Raw genomic sequence first — 23051 nt, 5'->3', positions numbered from 1 at the left:
TCTGTGACACCAAATATAAGTTTAATCAGAACCACGTCTCATCCGCTATCCGCAGACCCTCGTGGCAAGAGGCAAGTATAATCAGGGCTTAACCACATTAACCCTGGCATCCTTATTTTTGGCAAATTTTCTATTTTTAATTTTGTTTTAAAAAATAGCACCCCCACCAAAATAGTGAAAATAGCCAGGCTATCTTTGGTATTTGTCATACAACAAAGTATATAGGGATTTAGTGGTCAACTCCTTTGCTCATCAGCCTCCTTTCTCTTCTCTGCTTGTCCCCTTGTTTTCCTCTTTCTCCTGTCTCCTCAACCCCCTTCTTTCTCCTCCTGTCCTCCTAATTCCTTCTCCTCTTCTCCTTCTCTATCCACATCCTCGTCTCCTCTGTCCTCCTCTCTCCCTGTGTGTCTCCAGTGTGTTTCCAGGGCAGACTATAGATAGAAGGACAGAAGGAGGTCGAAGACACAGATAGACCAGGAACTAGGTCTGTGTCACCACACACACACACACACACACACACACACACACACACACACACACACACACACACACACACACACACACACACACACACACACACACACACACACACACACACACACACACACACACACACACACACACACACACACACACACACACACACACACACAATTTAAAAAAAATCTTCCAAAAACAAATAATAATAATCTGCCTCGGAGGTTCTAGCAAGTTTCTGAACCCCTGTAACCATGCACAGCACCTTGCCTGGTGAGATCACAGAACCGTCTCTTTGCAGACTGCAAGCTACAGCTTCAAGTTTCGCACTGAGTGTGCTCAATAATGCATAATCACAAAACATCACTTTAATTGCATCAAAATAAAAAAATAGTCTCAACAAAAATAGTCTTACCTGCCTGCATGCGAGACTATCCTATTATATTAAAATTGGCTTAAGGGTGGACCGGCCGGCCGGCAGACCACGGCCATGTCTCTCTGACTCAGACATAACAATAAACAAATCCCATACGCCATTTTTAGGCAGGACCACGGCCACGTCACTCTGACTCAGACATAACTTTAAACAAACCCGATACGCCCATATATAGGCATGTCACTATGACTCAGACATAACCATAAACAAACCAGATATGCCCATATATAGGCATATATGGAGAGCCGGTTGTCCAGAGCCACATATCCGACCACTATGCACATATATATGGTCATGTGCATGTATAGGAACGACGACTTCATACTCGGCTCACGCATCGGCAAGGACTTGAGGGAGTGTGGTGCCCGCCGCAGAGTTGTTCAGATATGCGGTTGTCCAGAACTGCCAATCCCGACCGATATGTCCATATGCCATGGATATTCAGTTGTCCAGAACCGCCGATCCAGCCCATACATGGGTATGCCAATATACAGGGTATGGGCATATACTAATGACATCAGGGTTCTCCATATATGGGAATAAAAGGGACACGGACAGACGGGTGCAATGGGTAGTACTCTGACAAAGCCCCCGACACTATAACTCAGACATATCGGCCGGATCGGCCTTGCGATGTAGGTGTGAGGGCCGCCTAGCCGCCCGAACCTCTAGTTTTTGCACAAAGGGCTATGATCTATTGTTACCAGGCATTTCACGGCGGCCACGGCCCTCGAAAAGATAGATGCCACAGCGGCCACAGCGGCCTTGATGCCCTGCCTGCACTGCCCACGCTGATTTAACTGTTTCTCCTTAGTGCTATCTTCTGTCAATACGGCTTTTAGGCACCAGTTGTCTGTGGTTGAGATTCCAAATTATTGGACAACATCAAGTGAAACATCGCTGCGCATATACTAACCAGTAGTATGTTTGATTTCGAGGCTGATTTGAATGCCGCCGAAGCTGATGCTTTTGATGGAAGGGGGGAGAGAGAGAGAGAGGGGCTGTTTGTTTAACGTTACCAGCTTAAATTAAACAATTGTAACAGACAGGAATTTTGACTGTAGCCTACCTGCTGTACGTGGGTGTCACAAGTCCACGAGAGTGATATTATGTTCAAGCTGGAGCGAGCTACATACGTATATGTCCAGTAGTTCCGTTTTGCGAAACTATTATGCGATTTGTATCTACCAAAAATGGCCGACACGCCGAGAAAAGGTTGCAGCATGGGTCCAACACGTCCAATTGACTTCCAACATCTTTGCAGCGATATTCATAGGGCATTTCAAGAGTGACGGTAATACACAACAGTTTAACTCCACAACAAAACTGTCCTTTGCCCGAGGTGTGTGTGAGAGAAATATATAATGACAAATGAAAAAAAATAAATAATGTGTATTAGGCTAACCAAATGAATGATGAAGTTCACCTTAATCTTCTATTATTAATACTGAACAAATACTATATTTTAGGCTAAATCATGTCAAATCAACTAAAGTCATTACTGCTTGTTCAATCACAATTCATCTTCAATGAAAATAACTGGTGGATAAAATACAATAAAACCTCTCATCTGTGAATGCTCATGGGATTCATGTGACCCTTACTTAAATCAGAGCAGGGCAGTGCTGAATGTGAGAAATATTGAGACCAATATGACTTTGTACAAATATTGGTAATTTGCCAATACATTATTTTGTGAAATAAACAGGTTATATGTTACTGAGAGTTATACTATATTAAAATGTAATCATCCTTAACCTTTAAAGTAAAACATCATTGTTGTATGTGATGGCCTTTGTGCCCTATTTGGCCTTTGTGTCCTCAAAGAATTGAGAACACCAAAACGACGGAATTCCAGTACAAACCTGTTAAGCTATATTTAGATTAGTATTTTTTCCCACAGTACTCTTCTTTCTTCATTCTTCTTCCCTTTCCAGAAAATACAAATAAAAGTACAACCACGCCACAGAGAGAGAGAAACGTCTGTGGTCTTTAAATTAAGGTTTACAGCATACAATATTTTAAAAATGGGTTCGAAATTTGATAGGTTTGAATGGTTCGAACCTATTTATAAGGAATAAATGTAGTTTTTGGCCAATTTTGACAACATCAACAAACAGACACAAAGCTCTATAGTACTAGATTTTCAGGCCAAGTATCGGCTTGAAAATCTAGTTGAAAGTGGTCTCACCGTCCGTCTGCGAGGCAATTTTATCCGAATCCCATATTCTGAATCTTTCAGGTAAATTGTCAGACAGAGCGAGGTTTCCTCTTTTTTTTAAAGAGTTTTACTGTTATTTCAACAGAAATGTATTCAATTTTAATCTTAAAATCATGTGGCACAAAATTGTTGGGGATTTGTTTGACTCGGAAATGATCTAATCTGAATAATGCGTCTACTCTGTCTGAACCAATTCCAGAATTGAACCAGCTACTGAACACCAACCTTACTACCAACTTACTGTGCTATTTACAACCAAAATCAGCACCGCAGCATCGTCCACATCAATGCAATTTTAACAAGACTATACACTACAAAGCTCTAATAACATACTACATACTGGGTTGTAGATGGCTGAGCTGGCATGGGAGAAAACGTGATCAACTACAGTACCCCCCCCCCCCACCCACACACACACACACAGAGGTGGTATTATCAGATTACAGCAGCTCATTCAGTGGCCGGTCACAGACATCAAACACTGCCAACACCAACATGAGCTCTAACCCCTGAACCCTAACCCTTACACCACAAACATTAACCCAAGCCCATTAAACCTGGTATTTGGAGATATAAGATGACATCACGTCTGTAACACCATAATTATTATGATATAAAATACATTTATATAGAATATAATATTATACTATATAATAGTATAATAAACTAATCTAGACTTGGTATGAAAGGTCAAAACTCTGTATGACTCATGTTTATCATAATGATTCCAGAGATACATTTTAATGGTGAAATTTTGCATCATGGCTACGATCATTTGGTATCTAGACAAACCGGGCGCAAGGCGCGTGCGTCGGGGAAGATACTGAAATGCGCCTTGCACTGGTGCTATGTGGCTTATTGTCAGCGCAAGAATTAATGTAACTTTGGCCACAGTGAAATTACTGTTGTTAGTTGTAATCATGAGTTTAATTTGATCTATCATTTATGGTGTACTTTTCCAATTGATTTAAGCTGTCCTCGCTTCATATTAAATCAACAATATAACAAATACAAAAAATAACTAGAACTAAAACTAAAACAAAATTAAACTAGAAAATGTGCTCCTCGGAGCACAGGTCTCCGCCAGTACTGTTCCTGATTAATCCTGTCTTACCTATTTATATTACATATTGTCACGTGTCACTTGACCAATGTTAGCTTGGCTGATGGAAGCGACACACCTATTTATAGGTTTCTATGTCATCATGCGTCTCGTTAGCCAATCAGAGCATTGGTGACAACAATATTGTCACGTGTCACGCGAAGCTTGACCAATGTTAGCTTGGCTTTGACGGGGGGACACACGGAAGGACAAGAACGAAAACATACTCTCCACCTCTGGCGGAGACAATAAAGTATGAATACAACCCACTCTTAATACCTGGAACTGATTTTGATGTTTATCATCAACCACCACAAGGGGTACAAGACATAGGTCAGAGACATATATACTGTGTAGTAGAGGGCAGACAATATTCCTGTGGCAGAAAAGCAAGTTTTTCCAAAAGAAAAACAAGATGAGGACAAAACATATACTGTAGTTACTGGTGGAATTTAGCTGCTGAATGTAAGATTATATTGTAGTTTATTCATAATCTAATACTTCTGGATTAAAGCTAAATAAAATCTCATGACTGAAACATGTTGTTAGGCAAATTCCTTATCTGTGAAACAGCGTGAAAGGAGCCCCACACACTAGCGCTGTGTTTCATAAACAATTAGCACAATATGTAAAATTATGATGTTTTACAGCCATACCAGCTGAAGAAATTGGGGATATTATAAAATATCCCAGATCATTAGGGTTTTCTGGAAGATGTATTTCTAGATTGACCACTTCAAATACTCCGAAAATAGGCTTACAATAACAAGCTTACAATGCATCACTTTGACACATTGTAAGCTTGAACTTTAATCCATACTGTTGATTCTACTGTGGCTTTAATTGTATAGTGTCTCAGCTGCAGGTAGGTGTAGGAAGGGTCACATGTGATTGACAGGTTCCAGAAGCTGCATTATTTATGTACGACAGTAATAATGATAACAGAAATAATCACAGAGCAGCCATACATCCTGCCAGCTGCCCTAATCAAGTTAGACACAGCTGGCAGCTGGCTGCACTGATCCTGAGACTCAATACGTCACATTTAAATAAGTCATCTAGTTAAAGCTCTTATGCAGACACTTAGAGAAAGTGCAACTATTGATGGTTTCAAGAGAGTACTGAAGTCTGATTTATTGCACAACGCTAAAAAGCATAATTTGCCTAAACAGGCTTTTTGTAGTATAGTAGCTCAGCAGTAAACATTTTGGCGCACGCACTCCAATGAACACGAATCGGCCTGTTCACGGTGCGGGTTGGAAGCCGTGCGGGGAGGGCAATCTCTGACGCTGCACTAGCAACTCCTACAGGTTGGTCAAGGCGCCTGTACAGTGGGGTGTGGAACTGAGGAGAATAGCATGTACCTCTGCATGTGTTACATCCTCCCGGTGAAACTTCTCGCTGTCAGGTGAAAAGAAGCGGCCTTGACATCACGTGTATCGAAGGGGACACGTGGTTATCTGTGCTCTTTCTAGCACCAACTGTAGGAGTTAGCAGCGACTCCTACAGTCACTGAACAGACTAGAATACACAGAGAATCAGGAATTGGTGACTAAATTGGGAGAAAAAGGAAAGGGAAAAAAAGATTTGTAAAAAAAAAAAGCTTAAATTCCAAGATCACGACAATCATGACAAAAGTATGAGTTACAAGGGTCAGAGCCATAGGGCCAGATAATACTCCAATATGACGGTTGAAAGATCACACAAGAACTTCCTAAGCAGTCTTGTGCTGAAAGCTTCATCTCTGGAGCCACTCGCTGGCACAGATTAAACTCGTCGTCCTGTTAACAGCAAATTCACCGTCTGTACCCCAACAGAGCCATTCGTCCTGATGTCCTTGAGCTAGACACCGAACGCCAGCCTGCTCAGTCGACGCAGGTCTCTGTGCATAAGTGTGTCAGATAAATGACTAAAATATAAAATGTGCCCTCCTCATTGACTTGGACTCGACTCCCCTCCTGTGAGAGGAGAGAGATATAATTCTCTGCACTCTAGAGGGACAGTGCTCCCACCAGGCCCTAAAAATGACCGCTTGTAATTAATTTCTATTCCAATCCATTAATAGCAGCTATAATTAGAGTACTGGGGAAGAGATCACTGGGAGATTAACGACCTCCTCCTCAATTTCAAAATGCACTTGCATTCATATTTTACATTTAGATTTTTTTCTGACACTCTTATACAGAGTGACTAGCACTTGAGTCAAAGCAGTAGAATAACATTCATTTCCTAGATGACACCATATTAAAATCAAGCGATAGCAGTCAGAGATTAGAATGTTAGTCCAAATGTGACACATGCCTGCATGAGACAAGACAATTAGCCATGTATTGTGCCATGTTGTTGACAGACAACCTTTGTGGCATCTGGGACAACCCTTTGTTTTTTTACTAGTGGAAAAAATTTGATGACATGCTTGCAGACCTCCAGGTGTATTACTCTGACCAGTTATGTTACTCTCTTATCCACAAATATTTCCAACAAGTCCAACAGTATAGAGTAAGCTTCAGTTCCTAGATCAGCAACAGGAGTACATGGCTCAAGACATACAGTGAACATGATTACTGGGATCCTAGAAAGATCACGTAATGCACTGGTTCTCAACCTGGGGTCTGGGGACCCCCAGGGGTCCTTGAAGGGGTTCCTGGGTGTCCCCAGCTAAATAGACTGTGCATATAACTGTAGTTCCCTTTTTCTGCTCAACAGCATATTGGTACCGGAAACACCTTCATATGTGTTTCCGGTTCAAATCTGCTGCTGAGTCAATCAAATGAATTGGAAACAGACCCAGAACAGAGAATGTTTATGCCACGTTCTGGAAAAGTGCACACAAGCCTATTATTAATTGTTAGGAACCAAATGGACGATTACAGGTCTGTAACTCAGAAAGAATCACTGAGAATCCCTGATGTAAAGAGGCAGAATAGAGACAGCAGTTGAGAGAAGAGAAATGTGTAGTTTATCTGGTGGGGCTCCACTGACTTACAGAAGTTCCCTGGTGCACTTTGGGATGCTGTCTGTGCAAGTTTGGTGCAAATGACTGTACACCCTATGAGATTAGAGAAGAAGTATAGGCCAAAAGCTAAAGGGTCCTGGTATAGCGCCATGAGGCTGATATGAACAATTTGGGGTGAAATGTCTTCCTCGGCCTACTGGGAGGGTGCATAGTTACAAAGTTTGACGCCAAACGGTCCAACGGTGTCCGAGATTAGGTGTACACAAACAGACGCACACGGACAGGGGCGAAAATATAGTTGCCTGTTGGCCTGGAGAAGACAAAAAGAAAGTAGTTTTGCAAGGAGGGCTTTACATACTGTATACACAAGACTATGTGACGCACCATCAGCTTGGTCACTTTGCAACACGTTATCAGCTTGTAGATCGTCAGTACCCATCAGCACTGGGTATCTGTAAATATAGATACAGTACAGCAGTATACACAGTACAGCCGAGTTGTAAATACAGTACAGTATACAGTACGGCCGAGTTGTCGCAGGGTTATCGACAAATCATTGATTTGTGAGGTGTTGAGCAGTGTGTTCAGCACCCAGCACTGGGAGATGTCAGTCAGCTCAGATATGATGTCAGTATTGTGATATCAGGCATGTCCATATTTAGACATAATCCAGGCACTTAGTACTGTGATGTTCATTAGGCGATGACGTCTGGCGTTGGATAAAACTGCACTACGATAGATTGTATCCAGGGGTTTCAGGAACTGTGACTGACCTCCAGGTATGACCAACATCTGTTGGACCTAGTGTGTACATGCAACCATCTTCTCCACTTCTGATCTGGCTCTGTCAGCTCCTCCTTCCATGATCTTTCAGGATCACATAAATGTCTGTGAATTGAACTATGAACTCTTGAACTCTCCTGTTCGTACCTCCTCTTTTCCTCCTTCGGTCTCCAACTCCTCTTTATTATAATAATAATACTAAATAATAAACTTTACTTATAAAGCACTTGCCCGCTGGCCTAGCGGTCCAGGCGCATACCACATATTGTCTCTAATCCACTGGTACTATCAATAAAGGCAGAAAAAGACCCCAAAAATATCTAAAACAAAGTTACAAAGTGCTTTACATAAATCCAAAGATGAAAATAAAAATCTATCCAAAGATGAAAATAAAAATCTATTAGCAACAGAATACAAATATGCTAATGTATATAAAGTATAAAGTGCAGTGAGAAATAAAAAAAACAGCTCCCTTTAGTCTCTCTTCTCATCTCTGGTCTTCCTCCTGGTTCTTTACTTTCGTATACCTTACTATTGGTTTAGCACAGCGTTGCTGATCTGGGATCTGAACATCGTCTACTGCTAGATGTGGAACACAAAATGCCATTTGGGCTCACCTCCTGCAGAACATCTTGAGCCCACCGAATGTCCGGCTGGTGTGCACGACGCAGTGGGGGGAAGGAGGTGCGGCCGACGAGGGCGGCGCGGCATCGGCGCACGACGAGGAGGACGATGATGAGGAGGAGGAGAAGACAGCAGAAGTGTCAGTGAAAGGTTCCTCTTCTCCATCGGGTATGGAGGTGCTGTTGGGCAGGGGAAGAGCAGGAGGTGGTGTTCCTGCTCTCTGGTCCTCTTCAGCCTGCTGGTCCTCCATGATGACCGATGTTCCTTCTGCTCTGCACCCTTACCCAAACTGCTGACCTCTGACCCTAACCCTGCTCAGTGGTCAACAGCTGTAGGACATTCTATCAACTACAACTGCTACTAAACTAAAACAACATCCCACAAACCATTACCTAGTTAATGGTGATAATAATAAGTGTTGTTAATAATAACAACAACAACACTAATAATAATAATGCTATCAACCTACTGACCTGAACCTAGTATTAATAACTTAAACCTAACTACTTAACCTGCCAGTCAGACTGAATAGGAGGAGGCTGATGGTGTTGAGAGGACAAACAGTATAACAACTTTTAGGCTTCAATCTTTCTCCTCCTCTTTAATGGATCGTGTTTTCTGTACCGCTGTGCGGGGTTGCTTCAGTCAGTACTGCAGCCGCGGAGCCTTCAAAACAAAACCAACCATTCTCCTCCCGACTCTGTTAGTTTGTAAGCTTCTCCTAACTTCTCCTTCCTTAGTTCCTTCCTTCCTTCCTTTCCTTTAAAACCCAACCTCTTCCCAAAAGACTTCTGTTTTGTCATGCTCTTTCCCCATCAGCCTGCTCCCTCTCTAACCTTCTATCTTTATCTCTATCCCAGTGGCTGGCTCTCTTTCTATCCCTCTCTCTTTCTATCTATCTCTCCATGACATTCTCATTCTGTCTCTCTAGCACCAAGGCGTGCTCCTCTCACCAGCAATCCAGGAAGTGTCAAAAAAGGAGACTTGATCAAAACAAAGCTTTAGGGAGAAGACGGACATGCACTCATCTCTCTCCCTCTGTCTCTCTCACCGTCTCTCTCTACCTGTTGCTTCCCGTCTTCCTTTCTTTTCTCTCAGTCATCTGTCTCTCTCTCTCTCACTCTCCCTTCTCCACATACTTTTATCTCAGCCACTCTCCCTCTCTTTCTCTCTGCCCCTCCTACACTTCACTATGATTGGTTGAGAAGAGTGCTGCTGTGTGCATGTCACCAGTCACCACCTACAGGTGACTCAGATGTATTGCAGGTGTGGAGTCTACTTGACTTCTTAATGTATCTATATGTGTGTCTATAATGTGTTAATATAATTTATTTAACTATTCCTTGAGATCATGCTTTTGTAACCTCTGCTTTTAGATAACATATATATAAATAACATATATATAAATAATAAAGCCAATGATCTACACAGTAAAATCTTCAGTGTTCATTTGATGATCATGATGATATATTTTATCCCCAAAAGGGGAAATTCATAATTTATACATGTGTAACTGCCAGAGTTAAATTAACACTGAGGATTTTACAGTGTACCCTTTATATTTTAAGATCATAAATCACCTGAGAAGGTACACGTGGGTGTGTGGAGGTCTTAACCTTGACCAATGACTGACAACTTACATGATAGCGCTGGAGAGGGGGGTCACGGCCTCCGTGTCCAATACAGCCGAGTAACTGATTTGGAAGCGCATTAACATTTGTAGCTTCCTTCTCGCCTGACCTGCCTCTCACTCCTCACATTTCTACTGCTGCACTCTGCAACGTGCCTCCCTCCCACATCACTCTTTACATAAACGACCTGCCTACACCAGAGAAAGCGAGAGAGGAGCATACTGCAGTAAAAGCAGAGGTTGCACGCCTGCACGGACGCAGTGAGACCAAAACAGCGGTGATCCACGTGTGGCTGGTGCTGATCTGTCCCCTGGGCTCCCCCTGAGTTCAGCCTTGCTGTTATTTTAGACAGCCAATTAAAAAATTCACAATCACCACTGGGATCCAGTCTCTTTCACCTCGCAGTACTGACAGTCACCCCTGGGGGCTCCCTTGTAGTGTCAGACCAGGTAACTTTCTAACTACAAAGGGTCAGACCAGACCATAGACTGGGTAATGAATTCAGGATTGATGTATTGATGAATTATGAGAATTATGAAAATATTAAATTGTCAATGTACGTCAAGTTAAGAGAAAGCATGAAACTATGAAGATCAGTGTATGGTCCATAAACACTTAAAAAAACATAACTCTAAATACACATGTAAACTGTAGGTCAATTAAGCAGAAATGCTCCAAAAATCACTGACAGCAGAGTGACAGCTTAGTTTTTTTTGATAATGTAATGGTTAATATCTTCTGTCTTCCTCTTAACACACATAAAGATGAAGCGAATGACAATTGTTAAAAAAGAAAACTAACTACAGTAGTTTATTTGTGAGGACAAGACCTGCTGCTACTGATGAAGAAGACAATGATGGTCGTGGTGGTGATGATGATGTGCCCTATTTCCTATCTGTGTGCACAACAAGGATTACAGGTTGTCATGGTAACTAACCTGTCCCAGATTGACTGGGGTTACAGATAAGAAATCACTTGGCTTACTTACTGTATAATAACCAACAATGATTAATAGTTTTTCAAACTAAACAGCCCTTTAAGGAAGATAACATTGCTGTCGGGCAGAAACCTTGTATCTCCATATTTCACCTTTTTATGTTTTCTTTTCACCAATTAATGCCCTATTTTATCCTTCATATGATGACAGTACCCCACAAAAGTAACAAGAATGGCCTATCTACAAGCTCACATTTGGGTCACGTGTGATGCACATGAAACACTACTAACTCATTTTGTTGTGTGGGGAGCTATGGTGTGTTGCGAGGGTGTATGGTGTGTTGTGTTGTGTAATGTTGTGTGGGGTGGGGTGGTATAATGCGTTGTGTGGGGTGGTATGGTGACATGGTCATGGTGTGTTATGTTGTGTGGTGTAGTACAATGTTGTGTGAGGTGGTGGCATGGTGTGGTGTGTTGTGTTGTGTTGTGTTGTGTGTGTGGTGAATGGTGTGCTGTGTTGTATGGTGTGTTGTGCGGGTGGGTGGATGCATGCATGGTGTGTTGTGTGGGGTGGTATGCGTTGCGTGTGGGGTGGTATAATGTACTGTGTGGGTATGTTGTGGTTTGATGCGTGCCATCATGTTTTTAAAAAGTACGCTAAAGTAAACATGCCACATTCAGTACCGTCTCTGATCTGATCCTCGGGCGAGAGCTTACCTCATGATTTGCATATGAACTGACACTCTTATCCACAGCTACCATCAAGAGCAATCGCAACTTTCAGTGTCTACTAGATCAGCATCACTAAAGCAAGGCCTGAGCTACAATAACCAGACATTACTGTGTTTAGAGAAAACAATTCTATAAAGCAGGGGTCTTCAACGTTTTTCAGTCCAAGGTGAGAGAGATGGAGGGACCCCCCACTTGTATACAATTCTGTTGTAGATCAAACTTTTTCATACATTTCATAGATAGCTTCATTTGACAGCTCTATCATTGTGTAGCGTTGTGTTGGATTCATGTTAATGAATTTTCAGACAGTTAACCACTTAAACCATCAATAATTAGAAAACTTGTACTTTGTCTGCTCTTTTTTCCCCCCCTACACCAAACCTCCTAATGTTCTCCTCAGAATAGGGATAGGGATGCTAAGCTTCAAGTGGTTAATGTACAAAAGAAAGTTCCTATCACACAAAGATTTGGTGTCCCCCCTGTAGAAACTCTGAGGACCCCCTAGGGGTCCCGGACCCCCTGTTGAAGACCCAGGCTATATAAAGCCCTCTCCTCTCCCTGCTTTGATGTGCCCAGGAGGATCAAACAGTTTCTGCTTTTCAACTAAGCCACAGACACAAGACTCTGTCATATAAAGCCACGTAAGCCACGGCGAAACGAGCCAGGCGTATCGTTTTCGTCATTTGAGCGGGAGGGGCATCCCAGAGCAGAGCTGCTGATCAGAGGAGAGCAGACCCATCTGGAGGACTCCTGAAGAAAGACCTGTTACCCCGTTACCCAGAACACACCTCTGTAATGACATTATGTGTAATAATAATAATATTAATGAGGCCTGGGACAGACTCAGAGAGGATGTTATTACGGGAGAGAGAGAGAGGAGATGATGATGCTGGACAGCGACTGAGCAGCCAGCCAGAGACCACCAGATGCTGTTAAATCAAGTTAGGGTCACAAGAGAAACAACACACTATATCACTGTTTCCCAAATAGTGGGTCGGGACCCATCTTCGGGTCACGGACCAATCTTTATGCGTCGCATAAAAAAAAAATATCACAAAGAATCACAACTTTCCATCAATTAAAAACAATTCCAACATGTTTCAAAAGTATTTCATAAATAGCATAAAACAAATAATTTCCATAAATAAATAAATAAAAAGTTTACAAAATAGTGAAAATAGCAGATCTACAAGCTCACAACACAGCACAAAGCGACAAGTTGTGAGCTTATAGATTGGCTCCAGGGCAAACGTCTATTTATATATATAAATTAATATATTATTATATATATATTTCTTATATGACGTCACATATATGACGTTACATCTATGACGTCACACCTGTCAGACCAACACTGTAACATGATTGGTCACACAAGCCCCCAACAACAGCCCCCCTAAACTCGAGGAAGTTAGGTTTCTTTATCTTTTTTTGAGGAAGTAAGGGGGTACAACAACAAAACTATGCGTGTAGGCTTTCATGCCAGTATTGTATTGACAAACACACGTGACATGATGAAAACAAACAACCCGGCTGTCCCAATGTTGCTTCAACCATCGGTTCTCGTGGACAAGACTGTCGGTTCCTATGCATTTTTTAGTTCTAAACAACCAGAATGTATCCTAAAAAGTAGCCTTGGATCAAGACTATCATAGATGTATTTTATCGAGTTTGACTTACTTTCGTATCTACGATAGTCTTGGCTAGCACCCCCCTGTACGTCCTGCACTTTCACCAGTAAAGCCCGTACTTTTCCGTACATGTACAAGAAATATATATAAGTTAATGAACCGGTTGCCCAAAATGTTGACTAGCGCTTCGGAGGCTTTGTGCAATGTATTAGTCCGTATTCTTCAATAAAGAAGTGTTTTAATCCCGTCTGTGTAGGATTCTGTCGGAAGTTCCCTGTATTCCTCAATGAGCGGTGGTGACGGAGCGCAACCGGTGAAGGCCGGAATTACACTCAATGTAAACAGGAAGTAAACGAGGGGGGAATGGCGTTCGGCCACAGACGGGATTAAAAAACATATCTATTGAAAAACACGGACTAATACATTGCACAAAGACTCCGAAGCGCGAGTTAACATTTGGGGCAACCGGGTAAGCACGTATATATCTTTTTTGTACATGTACGGAGAAGTACGGGCTTTACTGGTGAAAGTGCAGGACGCACTGGGGACTGCTAGCCAAGACTATCGTAGATAGTAAGTCAAAGTCAGACTCGATCAAATACATGATAGTCTTGATCCAACTATAGTTGAACAAGTGAGATGACAGATTAATTTGAAACTCACATGAAGAGTTGCTGATGTACGGCCAGCCAGGTTGAGGAGAGTCGTTGACGGCTGTTATCGGTGAAATCGGTGAATCCCCTTCTTCTTCTTCCGGGCGTTAGTAAACACACCTTGCTTGTTTTTCACCATTCATCACTTCTTCTTCGACCTCTCCAGTGTTACACGGAAACTGGTGAACCACCGAAATATGACTCCGCAGTCTATGCGATGATGTGATCGGTTTCTGTATGTAAAATACCTGCAAGGAATATCTTTCACCTTTAGGTCAGGTTACAAAAACGCTGGCTGGTGTGCTATAAATAATGTTTACCAGACTTCTATTTTCATCATGTTGATAGAGAGTGACATGCAGAATAGAAAGTGACAGTGGTGTAAAGTAACTAAGTACATTTCTCAAGTACTGTAGGCCTACATAAGTACACTTTCGAGGAATCTTTTTACTTTACTAGAGTATTTCCCATTTTCAATACTTTTACTCCACCGCATCAGAGGCTAATATTGTACTTTTTACTCCACTATTATTTGAAAACTTTATTATTATTTGAAAATATAATGTTACTAGTTGCAGATTTAGATTATTATCACAAAACATACAGACAGTAACCACATCAGCCCTATATATATTTCACCATTTGAAAATAGCCGATCTAAGCGATGCATTGTGAGCTTGTAGATCTGCTATTTTCAAAATATTTGTATACATTTGAAAACTTGTGAAACAGGACATTCTGCATAATGAGTACTTTCTACTTTTAGTAGCCTACTTTAAGTACATTTTGATACAAATACTTTTGTACTTTTACTTTTACTTTAAGTCCATTTTGAATTCCGGCCTTTTACTTGTATCAGAGTATTTCTACCTTGCAGTAGTACTTTTTCCACCACTGGTTGATAGAGAGTGACATGCAGAATAGAAAGTGATTTGTCATAGACTCATCTAGAATGAATGAATCAGCTAAAATAGGTATGGGAAGAAACGCAATAAAATACTAGACAGCGGTTTTGAACCGCATGGGGAAACCGTTGATCTGTGTGGAACTCTTGTGTGCTTGTACTTGTAGTTAGGGCAAAACCTTTGTACAGTATACTGTATGGGCAAAACAATTAAGCTTTACATTTTAGAATCCATTTCTGCTTGGGACATTTTTGTGTCGTGCATATTTAATGAGATAAGTTGCACGTTGAATAAACCAGCAGAAATAACGGCGGGAATAGGCCATACAACTTGTGTTTTGGTGAATTCACATTTTATCTCATTAAATTGTTCCTGTATAATACATTTTTCTGCTTAGGCCATTTTTGCATTTTCCATGTAGAATTTACATGTTTAAACAAATTTGTGTGTATGCAAATTTAGGTACAGCTTTACATTTATTGTTGATGCATGAGTTCTTCTTTATAAGAACATCATAGAAAAAGTTTTTTTTTTAATGCAAAATTAGCCTAAATATTGTATTGTCCCAGCAGAGTGTACACTGGACAGACAGGAGAAGGACTTCTTGGTGTAGCAGGGGTACAGAACATCACTTTCCCCCCGGGATCAGTAGAGGTATCTATCTATCTATCTATCTATCTATCTATCTATCTATCTATCTATCTATCTATCTATCTATCTTGCTGTTCTTTCTTTAAAACTAAGATTTATTAAATAGTACACCAGAACATATACTTTTGTGTTACTACTATGCCTGTTTAGAAGTGTCTTTGTTGTCTCCGCCAGGCCGAAAGGCATGGCGAGAGAGTATGTTTTGCCCCCTGTCCGTCCGTCCGTGTGTCCGTCCGTGTGTCCGTCCGTGTGTCCGTCCGTCCGTGTGTCCGTCATTCTGTCATTTTGTGTACAGCTAATCTCCGGCACCGTTGGCTTGATCGCAGCGAAACTGTGCACACACACTCCCTGGATGCCAGAGCAGAACCTCTGCCCCAAATTTTTCAAATTAGCCTTTTATAGCGCCACCAGGAGGCCGCTTTTTTCAAAACACATTTCTTGACAGTACTCCTACAGATTTTATTCAAACATCACGCAAATCAGTACACAGTATCTCTATAGTCATGTGATCAGCACGGATCTGTCCAATTTTCCATATTTCATCCTGATTGGCTAAGGTTGGCTTCCAAAGTTTGCAGGATTGCTCCGTTTTCAACAAAATGCCTCAAATCATGAACGCAGCTTGCGATTTCCGTGAGATTTCACACGCACATTCCCACTAGGCCGAGGAAGAAATGCCACTTGAAAATGTTCAAATCAGCCTCATGGTGGCACTATAAATGGATGATTTGTGTTTTTAACTATAACTGCACCGATCTGCATGAAACTTTGCACGCACACTCCCTAGAGGCCAAGGAAAAACAGCTGCCCTGAATTTTTCACATTTGCCTTTCATAGCGCCACCAGGAGGCCGACTTATGTAAAACACATTTTTTGATATTAAGCCTTCAGAATTTATCCAAATTTCACGCACATCGGTACACATGATCTCTATAGTCATGTGATCACGATGGATCTTTTAAAATTTTCATATTCCATCCTGATTGGCTAACATTGACATCTAAAGTTTGCAGGAGTGGCCCGTTTTGAACAAAATGCCACAAATCATGAATGCAGCGTCCGATTGTGGTGACACTTTGCACGCACATTCGCACTACATTGAAGAACAAATGCCATCCTTTTAACATTGCCCTATTATAGCGCCACCAGGAGGCCAATTTTTTCTTTTCTTTTCTTTTTTATATTACTCCTATTAATTCAAACATCATGCAAATCGGTACACATATAGTCAAGTGATCAAGATGGTTCCGTCCAATTTTTCATATTCCATCCTGATTGGCTAATTCCGAACATTGCTGCCCCACAATAACCTACCTGACCTGGCGGAGACCTGTGCTCCGAGGAGCACTTTTTCTAGTTTGGAATGATTTGCTGCTGCCAGCCATTGTCCTCTGGTGTGGGATAATGTATATCTTGCTTGCCACTACATTATGCTTGTGTTACTTAGACCTTTTCAAATGTTCCTGCATGCGTGCAAGCTATGTTTTTCAGGAAGAAGTCACAAACTTAATATACTGTAAACTTCTGTTGACACAGCAAGCTGTTGATTACAGAGAGGCCATGGCGCACTGTGAGTAGAATACATTGTTGTCTTTATCCAAAGATTTCACTGACATAGATCACTCTGAGCAGTTTTGATCCAACTCCGAACTTGGTTGTGGTTGGTTGCTGTCCTACTCTCATTGCAGATTGTGTACAGTAGGTGAAGGGGTTCAGGGGAATCAGGGCTGTCGCGGTTCCCATCGGTCACTGTAACTGTTGCCATGGAGATGGCCTGCGTGATGGCGCACCCCAAAGTTATTTCAAGCCACCGGGTCAACTGTCCCTCTATAATTTAGGAGTAAGGTCAGACATGTGTGGTCGAACAGGAACTTGTGTCCATATGAGTACAGGTGGAAAAGCGTCACAGCCCACAGCACCACTGACAGCTTTCGTCGGGCCATGCAGTAGTTCCTCAACTTCCTCTTGGCACAGTCCAGGGAACAGCTGTAGTAGGCTATGCAACCGCTCTTTCTTCGTTCTCCTCCTACTGAGACAGCACTGTGCCCAGGCCCCCATCACTGGCATCTGTTGCCATGATGAACAGCTTATTTGGGTCAGGGTATGCCAGGATGTGGTTCTAGTGAGCTCCTTCCATAGCTGATGAAAGGCAATGTGGCATGCCCCGTCTCAAAAGAAAGCCTCTTCCTTATGGGTCAGCCTCCTCACTGTCCCCATCATCGTTCCCTGGCTTGGCTTGTTTGATGAAGGCAGGGTCAGTCGAAGCATGGTTGGTAACATGTAGCCTACTGTATATGGACTCTATTTAATCTGTTCCTTTGAGGGCACTGTGGCATGCATGGGCTGGAGATACAGATATGCTCTCTAAGACAGCCGGGCAGGAGTCCTTGAACAAAGGCTTGTGGCACACAATTTTTCCTGGACATGATAAGAAAAGGTGTGATAGCTATGTTCGATTAGCCCATGCAGCTTGGTGGCATAGGATCCTATCCTTTTCTCCTCCCGTCTAGTGGACAGTTGTTTCCATCCTTGAAGGCAAAAGTTTGGCAGTGACCATTGGTTTACAAACATCGTCTAGAAGTCAAGGCCATAATATTAGCTTATTACATACATGGACAAATAACATATTTACAGCCTCTGTAGTGGTCAGATGTACAGGAATAATAATATTTGTAAAAGTACTTGGAATGATATTGAACAAAAAAAAACTGTGTTTGCTTCAAGTCATAACATTATGCATATTATATGCTAATTAACTACCATATTTTACTTTATTTGTTTATTTCAGGGACAGTGCACATTAATGAACATTTCAATCAATACACATGATTGCATGTAAATATGCAAATATGCCAGATTTAGCTATAGAAGCTAATTTCCATTAGTAGTCCCACATATAAATACACAGCAGTGACAACATGACAAATAGGGAAAAACAACATACAACTACCTACAAATAAAAAATACCATACCTAAATACCTACTGTATAGTCTAATACCTAGCTAATAAAAAATCTAAACCTATTTTGACACATCTAAGATTTAAAAAGGTCACATGTTTGACACATTTTTAACCATTGTACACAAGGTGGGGCTTTCCCAAAGGCCAAACCCCACCAATGCAACTACTGTAGTCACAACTCCTTGCAACAAAACAGTTTTAAGGTCAACCGCACCGTTGCAACTCCTTGCAACTGGCATTGGGGATAATGGTTGCAAGTAGTTGCAAGTAGTTGCATGGCGAATCATTGGTGTGGAGTGGCCTTTAGAGTAACTGGGAGGCTATTCCATTGTAGGCTTCCCTTGATGGAGAGGACATTCTGTCCAAAAGTGGTCTGCCTAGTGCCTACGATGGCCCTCTCAGTCCCCTTTGGTGTCTGACCTAGTGCCACATCCAGTGTCTCTCTTACACATACATAATACATAACATACGGTACACATACTCCTGAATGAGATAGAATATTCCTTTCTCTTCAGAGAAAACACCAAAACACAAGTTGGATGTCCCCAACCCGTTATTTCTGCTCATTTATTTAAATATGCAAATTATATAATTAAATATGTACGATACAAAAATCCCCCAAGCAGAAATGGATTTTACATCAAAAAATTACCTTGCGTTCAACTGAGAAAAGTTTGGTACTCCAGATTATCAAATCGTTTTTTGCCCTGCCTAGTCCTCACTATTCTCCATCCAAGAGCCATTGCTCATTTTAGATTATGTGTTGGCACTGCAGAAACCATGGTGTGGATGGGAAAAAAATCTTCCAGTGTTGCCACTGTCTGTTTAACTGGAAAACCTGCAGAGCTAGTTTCGGCAGTCAACTCAAAGTAGCGGCAACTCACCATCAGGTGATCAGTCACCTGCACACTACACCTGACTGGGGCGGCCTATTTAAACCCCCCTGTTTACCTGCTCATTCCTCGCTCTGCTGCTGTGCTGTGCTGTGCTGTGCTGTGCTGTGCTGTGCTGTGCTGTGCTGTGCTGTGCTGCTGCTGCCTGATGTGCTCACCTCATGAGGTTTTGCACTATCACCACCTCCCCAGCATCTCCAGCATGTGGGCTCAGCTCTGTTCTAAATGATCCCCTTAGGGAGTCTTGTTTTTCATTCTCTATAATATCTATTTGGCAGATTATTTATTATAAATATTTGCATGCTTACAGGGTATGATTTGAGACAGAGCCTTGACGCCAAAATCTGTATGCTCATATATATTTATTTAAAATAAATATTTCTATTTCGATGCAAGAGTTGCCTGACTGAACTAACACAACTGGACGTGGTCTCCCTGCTCTTCTATTGAAATATTTAGATCCTGTGGTTTGGTACTGTTTGACAAGAGGTATTGCATGAAATTCAATGCGAAATATCTCGACTTCCCATACGAGCAACTCTCTCTCTCCCTTCCACATAATATTATTTTGACATTAATGACCTAAGCTGCTATACCAGCTAGTAGTGTACATTGTATTGCATTTCTTATATAGTTCTTTTTTTTTTTTATATATATTTTTTATATATTATTAAGTATATAGCTGTACATAATCGAAACTCTTTCTATATTGTTGCTTCAGTGAATGCACCACCCTCAGTTAGACAAATATCTTGTGTGTCCAAAACCTACCTTGCAATAAAATAATTCTGATTCTCATTTAATAGATAGATTTCTTTATTTTCGTGTCATGCACAAAAGGTGCCCAGCCCACATGGACTGTATAGGACACAACATATAAATCATTGCATAGGTACAATATAGAAAAACTCTGTTTTTCGAACTCCATTTCAAACATACAGAACAGTCTTTCATAATCGTCTAACAAAAGAAAGTTAACACAAATAGATTAATTTTACAAAAAAAACTTAATTCATCATATAATGGACAGTAAAACAAAACAAAAATATTTCATTTTCAAATTCTTCCAAGTCACGTAATAAACAAATTCTATCCTCTTAATGAGTACCAATGAATCTACCTGTTTCTATAGCTAATGGTAGGTCCCATACCTCTTCAATGTGTGTTCTTTTGATTTGATATTATTTTATTTAATTTAATTGTAGCCAATGTTTGATTAACGGCATTTGTTATGTAAAGCACATTGTAACATGTGTTTTTGAAAGGTGTTGTACAAATCAAGTTAATATAAGAGTCGCAATAGGATTGTAAACAATAACTAGGCTATAAAAAGTAGTCATAAATGGAGTTGGTCTCTGAGAGCTCTAATCCAGTGGTTCTCAATGTTTACAGGCTGTGACCCCCAAAAAGAGCCGTTGTGAGCTTGTAAATCGGTTATTTTCACAATGTTTGCCTCTTTCTTATATTATTTGACAATTTGGCCAATAGTTGACCAGTTTTTAAAGTATAGTTTGTTGATTACTTTTGATGCGGTAATGGTCTTTTTCTTTGTTGAGGTATTAAAAAGGTCTTAAAAGTCCTTAAATTGTCACCTCACTGACATCTGCGGACCCCCCAAAAGCATGTGGGGACCCCCTGGGTGTCCTGACCCACACTTTGGGAACCACTGCTCTAATACATCCATGATACAGGTACACAGCAACCTCTGGTGGTGTATTTGAGTAACGAAAGCTGGATGCAAAAATGTCGTTGTTTTCATCCATGCTCATAGTCGTCCGCGTCCTCTGGTCGGAAATACACTATACAAAGTAGCCTATTATGCGTTTCTGGGATGACATTTTATGCTTTATGCTCACTGGGAGGCACCGCACAACTATCGATTGCCCGGAATAACAAAGAAAGACCAGTGGTGGAAAGTAACTAAGTACATTTACTCAAGTACTGTACTTAGGTACAATTTTGAGGTACATTTTCTTTACTGGAGTATTTTCGATTTTCAATAGGCCTACTTTTACTTCTACTCCACTACATCTCAGAGGCAAATATTGTACTTTTTACTCCACTACAATTATTTGACAGCTTTAGTTACTAGTTATACTGCAATAGTTAATAATCCCGTTAATAACAGACAGTAAATATTATGTTTGAAATAAAGCAGTTGCAGTTGTTATAAACAGCGATATGAGGAGGACTGGAGGAGGAAGCTTTGGACCAGACGGCCATAGTTGGCTGTTAGAGAGGGTTATAAAACGTGTATTAAATGATAGACACATTATTTAAAAAAAACATGTCACTTTTTTTAACAATTAAAACTGCGATACTTTTGATTGTTACAAAACATACATTAGCCACTTCCCTCATTGTATATTTCGGCCATTTGAAAATAACCGATCTACAAGCTCACAGCTTGTGGATCTGCTAATTTCAAAAGATTTTTGAACTTGTGAAATGGGATATTCTGCACAATGAGTTATTTTACTTTTCGTAGGCTACTTTAGGTAGCCTATTTCGATGCCACTACTTTTGTACTTTTACTCAAGTAGGCCTACATTTTGAATACCAGACTTTTACTTGTAACAGAGTGTTTCTGCGTTGCAGTATTCATACTTTTACTTAAGTAAAACATTTGAGTACTTTTTCCACCACTGAGAAAGACAAACAATCAACATGTCAACGTCAATAACTTCGTTAGACACACAAACTTAAGGACACACAGACAGTAGTTTTGTACTGTTGTTTGTCCTCCGAGGGGAGCCGTAGCACAAGTCACCACCAGCCAGGCTCTGTGACTGATCTGACAAAAGATCCGAGCAAAATAATGGAGGGAACGCAGAACCATGAACCAAACAGAACCATGAGAGGATAGGAAAGACGTTGGTAAGATTGACTGTTGCAGAGAGCATCCCTGCAGCCTTTTGGTTACAGAACAGTAGTGGCCTCCAGGCCTCCTCCAGTGCCCTGCCTGCACCTGCTGAAAGATAACTATTAGCCTAATATTCAAACTGTCTTAGATATATAATATATACAATATATAAATAAATAAGCATAACATAATAATAATAATAACAAATAAATAAAACAAAGATGGCATAATATTGTGGGTTAAATGCACGGACCCTGCCACTGGTCCTCGTTTGACACTAAAAACCAAGAACCACCTCATCAATATTGACAGAAACCGACCCATTCTCATGGGAGGCCAGGAGGAGGAGAGGTGGAGGAGAGTAGAAGACTTTCATGTTGTTGGTTGTATTTAGGATATTAGTCGAAGTAATTATTTGGAGCAGGCTAATACTTATTAGTGTGGTTGCCCGAAAGGGCAACACACTACTTGGGCGACTTTATTATTTCTAGATAAACTTCCTCCCACAGTTTTGGCGGCACACACTCGAGCTATATGTCAAATCGACCGGCTTCATCGGGAAAAGTGTGCTTGTTGTTTGCTAAGAGACACTTTG

At 41.1% G+C, this 23051-nt stretch overlaps 2 protein-coding genes across 4 annotated transcripts in view; one reads left to right on the top strand and one right to left on the bottom strand.

Moving 5' to 3' along the window:
• dgkzb (diacylglycerol kinase, zeta b) overlaps window positions 1–14328 on the bottom strand; it is a gene marked incomplete at its 5' end in the record, with an annotated part of 47637 nt that extends 33309 nt beyond the window's left edge. The window contains one exon of one of the 2 annotated variants that reach the window (XM_080437105.1): window positions 14193–14328. In XM_080437105.1, coding sequence (XP_080293231.1) covers window positions 14193–14194 — 2 coding nt within the window. Of the gene's footprint in view, window positions 1–8592; window positions 8774–14192 lie in introns of those variants that run through there. The other variant, XM_080437104.1, reaches the window with a different exon arrangement.
• A 7192-nt stretch (window positions 14329–21520) lies between these two features.
• phf21ab (PHD finger protein 21Ab) overlaps window positions 21521–23051 on the top strand; it is a 38663-nt gene continuing 37132 nt past the window's right edge. The window contains exon 1 of one of the 2 annotated variants that reach the window (XM_080438727.1): window positions 21521–21557. The gene's annotated coding sequence lies outside the window, so the exon portion shown is untranslated. Of the gene's footprint in view, window positions 21558–22356; window positions 22471–23051 lie in introns of those variants that run through there. The other variant, XM_080438728.1, reaches the window with a different exon arrangement.

This window comes from Gymnoscopelus braueri, assembly GCF_963280865.1.
Source record: "Gymnoscopelus braueri genome assembly, chromosome: 9".
Classification (NCBI taxonomy): domain Eukaryota; kingdom Metazoa; phylum Chordata; class Actinopteri; order Myctophiformes; family Myctophidae; genus Gymnoscopelus; species Gymnoscopelus braueri.
Note: the sequence above shows the minus strand (reverse complement) of the source record. Positions and strands in the feature narration are given on the sequence as shown.